The sequence below is a fragment of the Bubalus bubalis genome, chromosome 1, assembly GCF_019923935.1.
Source record: "Bubalus bubalis isolate 160015118507 breed Murrah chromosome 1, NDDB_SH_1, whole genome shotgun sequence".
NCBI lineage: Eukaryota > Metazoa > Chordata > Mammalia > Artiodactyla > Bovidae > Bubalus > Bubalus bubalis.
The window spans coordinates 111,398,553-111,404,552 of NC_059157.1; the positions used below are offsets into that span (position 1 = coordinate 111,398,553).

At 40.6% G+C, this 6,000-nt stretch overlaps 1 protein-coding gene across 3 annotated transcripts in view; it reads right to left on the reverse strand.

Annotated features, from left to right (window-relative positions):
- POLQ (DNA polymerase theta) overlaps positions 1-2,162 on the reverse strand; it is a 103,505-nt gene extending 101,343 nt beyond the window's left edge. For 2 of the 3 annotated variants that reach the window (XM_025284813.3, XM_044942393.2), the window contains exons 1-2: positions 1,835-2,162; positions 1,193-1,372 (exon numbers count right to left, since the gene is read on the reverse strand). In XM_025284813.3, coding sequence (XP_025140598.3) covers positions 1,193-1,372; positions 1,835-2,015 — 361 coding nt within the window. In that variant the 5' untranslated portion in view covers positions 2,016-2,162. The remainder of the gene's footprint in view (positions 1-1,192; positions 1,373-1,834) is intronic. The other variant, XM_006073399.4, reaches the window with a different exon arrangement.
- Between the last annotated feature and the right edge of the window lie 3,838 nt (positions 2,163-6,000).

Sequence of the window (6,000 nt, forward strand, 5' to 3'; positions counted from 1 at the left end):
TGGCATAGTCAATAAGGCAGAAATAAATGTTTTTTCTGGAACTCTCTTGCTTTTTCGATGATCCAGCTGATGTTGGCAATTTGATCTCTGGTTCCTCTGCATTTTCTAAAACCAGCTTGAACATCTGGTTACAAAGCTATTGCATAATCTAGAAGATGATAGTAAACTAGGTAATGTACCCAAGAACAAACAGTATTGATCAGAATCAAGAAATATGAGGTAACAGACGCTGGACCCAGTGATAAATTTATGCAAGTTGGTGACCAGAGTTATGAATGACACCCAAGTATTTAAGCAATTGAAATTGTCAGGGCATTCTACAACTACCACCAACTGCCACTAGCAGTTAGTAAAGAGTATTTCCTATGTGCCAAAAACTTTTCTAAGCCCACAACCAGGCACTCATGCTTTCTGTGTGCACTCTTACTCCCTCTCTTTCTCCTCCTCTCTCTCAAATAATCTGCAAGGTTACACAGCCAGTAAACAGCCTGAACTTGTATCTTGTTGTTCGGTCACCAAGTTGTGTCACACTCTTCGGGACCTTATGAACTGCAACACACCAGGCTTCCCTGTCCTTCACTATCTCCCGGAGTTTATTCAAACTCAACATATCCATTGAGAATTTATATCTATTGAAGTAAATTTCCTAGCTATTTTTGGCAGCCATAATGAAAAATCTGGATAACTCATAACTTTAGAGAAAACTGATCTTACCAAGTGATTAGATTCTAAAGTCAGTATTCTAAAGACAGATGGTTAAAAGTTTTACAAGTCAAAATTACTTTTGAAAGCCCATATAACCTTTCATAAAGTATATTATTACATAGGGTTTTATGTATATACTCCTGTATGCGCAGGTCAACTTATAAACAGATATGTATTGTAAAATGTTCACACACTGAAAGGCAACTGAGATCAACAGTGGGAAGAACACATTTACATCTCATACTGCATGCTCACACTGGGATGAATGTTGAGACTCTCTTTAAACTGCAGGGGTTTTGCCTTTCCCCACCCCACCATATAATGGGATTTTCATAACTTAGGTATGCATATTATGAAACTCTGCTTTTCATATATTTTAAGACTTTCTCTAGTTATAAATTTCATCTGCCTTACCTCAGTAGACAATTCTCTACATTCATAATGTCTTAAAAATGGTACAGAAATTAATTTGCACAAATTTGAATACCTGAATATACTAAATTCTTTCCTTCCAGGACTTGTCCAAGCAAAAGGCACTCTGCCTGCCATTCAAACATCTTTTTTACACCAAAACTGTGATATTTCTCCAGAACCGCTGTAGGAAGTCCCCAATTTGCCAACAGCAGCTTGTCTATTTGTTCATCAGGAAACGTCTGCTTGCATTCCCCTTTTGGGGAAAAAAACAAAAAACAAAAAAAGTAAGGAAGTAGTTAGTTTTAACGTAAGACTTCAGTAATTAGCCTTCTACTGAGTTTTGAAATTCTTACGTGTTATATATAACCTGCCATAAAACACATCCATATAAGTATCTGTAAGGAGTACTGGCACTATTAGGCGTGAATCCCTTACAGATAATGAGATTTGGCCAACTAGTAAGTTGTTTCTGTAAATAAATGTCGAAAGAATAAAAACCCAGAAACCACTTGAAGACTAATACCAGGAGGTCTCTGAACACGGACTAAAAGTTCTTCCTTGTCAACAGAAAGTGACATGCCGCTCAGGGCCGGAGTCACAAACTGAGAAAGGGAGTAGGAGCTGAGCGGGTCCTGCAAACGAGCGAGCTCCCCGTCCAAAGGACACCTCGCGACTAGTAGCCCGGCTGAGCTGCCCACGGAGTGCCTGGGAGTACCTGTAGCTCCGGCCGGCCGGCGCCCACGATCCTTCAAGCTGCGTCCCAGGCCCGGAGGTGGACTCAGCACCGGCCCGGAAAGGAGCAAGGGGCTGTCACTGCCGTCAAAGCCGCTTCCCGACGAGGAGTTTAAGCCTGATGCTGAACGTCGCTGTTCCCCACTCCAGCGCGTTATATTCATCGCGAAATCTTCTCCGCCATTCAGGGAAACGCAGAGTCGCAGCGTCCTCCCACTCGGGAAAAACTGACCCTGGCGACAAATGCGGCCGCCATCTTCCCGCCACGGTTTTCAAACGCAGGCCTCCCAGCCCGCCCCGGGACCATAGAGTTCCCAGTGGCGAGAGTAACCCGAGGACCATAAATTCTTGGGGAAAGAGCGGCTCTCGCTAGGTTTAGACCTCTTGCGTCTCTCTTGTTGATGGTTAGTGTAATAGAAACAGACTTGGACCTAGATTAAACAGGGGAAAAAACAGGCTCAGTATATATAATCTCCAACTATAATCATACTGGCTTAAAATTTTTACTTTTCTTTTTGTCCATTTCTAGTTTAAATAACAAGGAGGCCTTCCCTGGTGGCTCAGACGGTAAAGCGTCTGCCTGCAATGCGGGAGACCCGGGTTCGATTCCTGGGTCGGGAAGATCCCCTGGAGAAGGAAATGGTAATCCACTCCAGCACTCTTGCCTGGAAAATCCCATAGACGGAGGAGCCTGATAGGCTACAGTCCATGGGGTCGCAAAGAGTCGGACACAACTGAGTGACTTCACTTTCACTTTCATACTAACTTCATAAAATGAACTGCCCATAATAAGTAGATTAGAGACGTAGTTCTATTTAACATATTGGTGTTTTAAAAATAGTTATTATAGGTTGTATGTGCGAAGAGCTGACTCATTGGAAAACACCCTGATGCAGGATAAGGAGTCAACAAAAGATGAGATGATTAGAAGGCATCATCGACTAATTTGAGCAAACTCCAGGGGATAGTGAAGGACAGGGAAGCCTGGCATGCTGTAGTTCATGGGGTGGCAAGGAGTGGGACACGACTTGACCACTGAACAACAATATGTGCAAAACATTATACCAGTAAAATTTAGGATTTAGAATGGAGTGCAGTTTACTCTCTCCTGGTGTATGATTGTAGGGCAGAGGTTATTTCTGTACACAATTTCTACTTTTAGTCATTATACACTGTAAGGAATATGTGATGGCGAGTACGGTACTGCCACCGATAGACTTCTTAGATAGTAGACGCTGCATGGAAGGGGCTCTGGATGTGCCAGAGTGATCATTCGGAACCAAGAGCTTATTGATGGATCTATGCTTTACCTTTTGGCAAGGTAGAATCAAGCGAGCTCTGGATTTAAGTTGATACCTGCTATGCACCTAATTGCACAATTCGTTTCACCAAGCAAATCTAGTAAGAGAAAGCCTGCCCTGAAGAGTCGGTGGTTTCCTATAGCTCTAAAAATCTCAAAAGGACCAAACAACAGCAAAACCTCTAATACAAGCCTGGGAAATAGGAGAATCAGTTCTATGAAACCTATCTTGTTAAAAAAAATTTTTTTGGACAATATTCTAAAATTCCACACGATGGAGTCATTACTCCATGAAGGAAACATTTTTCTTAGTTACCTTTTATGCTTTCATTCATTTACCCAACTAGTTATCCAGCCTCTACTACTGAGTCTCCTGTGCTAGGGGGCACTGGGTATATACAGGGAAATGGCAAGAAATGGTTCCTGCTCTCAAAGAGAAAGAGACTAAAGGGGACAAATATTAAACTAATTGAAAAATTAATTGATAATTTTAAATTGTACTAATGCTCAGGAGGAAAAAAAAGAGTACTATCAAGTAAAAGGGATCCTAATTTAGATGTTAAATCTGCTGCGAAAGATTGAGGGTGGGAGGAGAAGGGGACAACAGAGGATGAGATGGTTGGATGGCATCACCGATTCAATGGACATGAGTTTGAATAAGCTCCAGGAGTTGGTGATGGACAGGGAAGCCTGGCATGCTGCAGTCCATGGGGTCACAAAGAGTCGGACACGACTGAGGGACTGAACTGAACCAAATTTACATGTTGTCATGGAAGATCTTTCTGAGATGCAGTGTAGCATAGGGGTCCAGAGTGTAACTCTGAAGACAGTCAGTCTGTGTTTGAAGACTTAGTAGCTGTGTGATTCTTGCTTAACTCCTTGAGCTTCCTTTTCCTCATCTATATGATGAAGATGGGGCTTCCCTGGTGGCTCAGAAAGTAAAGCATCTGCCTGCAATGCGGGAGACCCAGGTTTGATCCCTGTGTCGGGAAGATCCCCTGGAGAAGGGAATGGCAACCCATTCTAGTACTCTTGCCTGGAAAATCCCATGGATAGAGGAGCCTGGTAGGCTACAGGCCATGGGGTCACAAAGAGTTGGACACGACTGAGAGACTTCTTTCTTCACTTTCTTTCTTTATGATGGAGGTAATAAAAATAACAACTATTAATATTTGGTTATTATGAGCACTAATTTAATAGGTGTAAAGTGCTTAGAACAGTCCTCACCACATACAAGTACTGTTCAGAGAAAATGCTATATAAATGTTCTAATATTGCTCCCAATATAAATCCAGCACTTTCATGTAAAAAGAATAAACAAAAGAAATCTGTCACAAACTTATTCTATTCTTATTAGGTGAACTATGATCAACTGAGAAAAATAACTTGGAAGAAATTGAAAGGCATGATTTGTGTCATCTTTCTGAAAAGCCTAGAGAATATTTTAAAATTTATAGTTTATTTCAAACATTCAACATTAATTTCTAATTTAAAAACTCTTAGAAAATTCAAGACAGAGGGGACATATGTACACCTATGGTTAATTCATGTTGTGTGACAGAAATCAAACCAATATTGTAAAGCAATCATCAATCAATTAAAAATAAATATTTTTAAAACTCTTAGAAAATAGAAAAGAGAAGTTTACTTCTCAAAAATGTTAAATATTTTATGTGCTGTTACCATAATGATTAATTCTAGTTAATATACCTGAAGTATTTCCCCCCTGTCTTTTAACTGTGTCTGAGCTTGGATTCCTTGAATTTTATCTGTGGTAAATCTTCAAGGTCTGCATTAAAGCACTTGAAAAGTTTTCTGCATGTATTTCTGCCAGATACCTAGGAGACATATCAATTACAGCCCATTTTAAATATAGAGAAGGACATTGCAGCCCATATCAAGAAGGAGTTTGACAAGAAGTACAGCCCCAGCTGGCACCACATAGTGGAAGTCATGTAACACATCTATGTCTACCTGAGCCAAGTGGCCATTCTCCTGTTCAAATCTGGTTTAAAAATTGGACTGTGTCACACACATCCAGTGATCCATCCAAAAACAAGAACTGCAGCCTAAATTCCAAATACCAGAGAGGAAAGTCTTCAACCTTGCCTAAGGGAAGACCTTAATCTTTGAACCTGTATTATGTTTTGTACAGGGCAGGAGAAGATGGTTTAATCCCCTGGGTAGGGAAGATCCCTTGAAGATTCCACGGACAGAGGAGCCTGGTGGGCTACAGTCCAAAAGTTCACAAAGAGTAGGACACAAGTGATCCATTAAGCACTACCACTAGCATAATGTTTGACATCCAGAGCCAAATTTGCACAGCTTCCCCACTCACCATCTCAGTCTTCAGGACAGATATTTCTCAGCTCTCCTTTCTGAGGGGGCTGTCCTTTTTGGGGTTTGGCTCTACGTGGGGGATTTTAGATCTTACCCCAGGACCTGCTAGGAACCCCAGATTCCTATCCCCCAGAACACATAATCTATTGAAATCCACACTCCAGACCACCAGGGATCAGCAGACATCACTATGGAAAGTTTTGATGCTAATGCTTCACTTACTTCTCTACTTAGTTCTATGATTATTTGACATTTCTGTCTGATAAGGAATTCTCTGATTTTACCAGTTTAGTCTTGAATTTTAAAAGATGTTTTTTTAATATTTTATAAAAATATAGAGAATTTTAAGGAACCTGTGCTGTTCTACAGTGGTTTGGACTGATACTGCTAAACACAGACGTAAGAGAAACTTACCAAGGGAAAGTTTATAAGGGAAATATACCAAGATAACAATTGGTATATCTTTAAAGATGTCATCTGATTATTTTAATAAGTTTGCACAAATAATG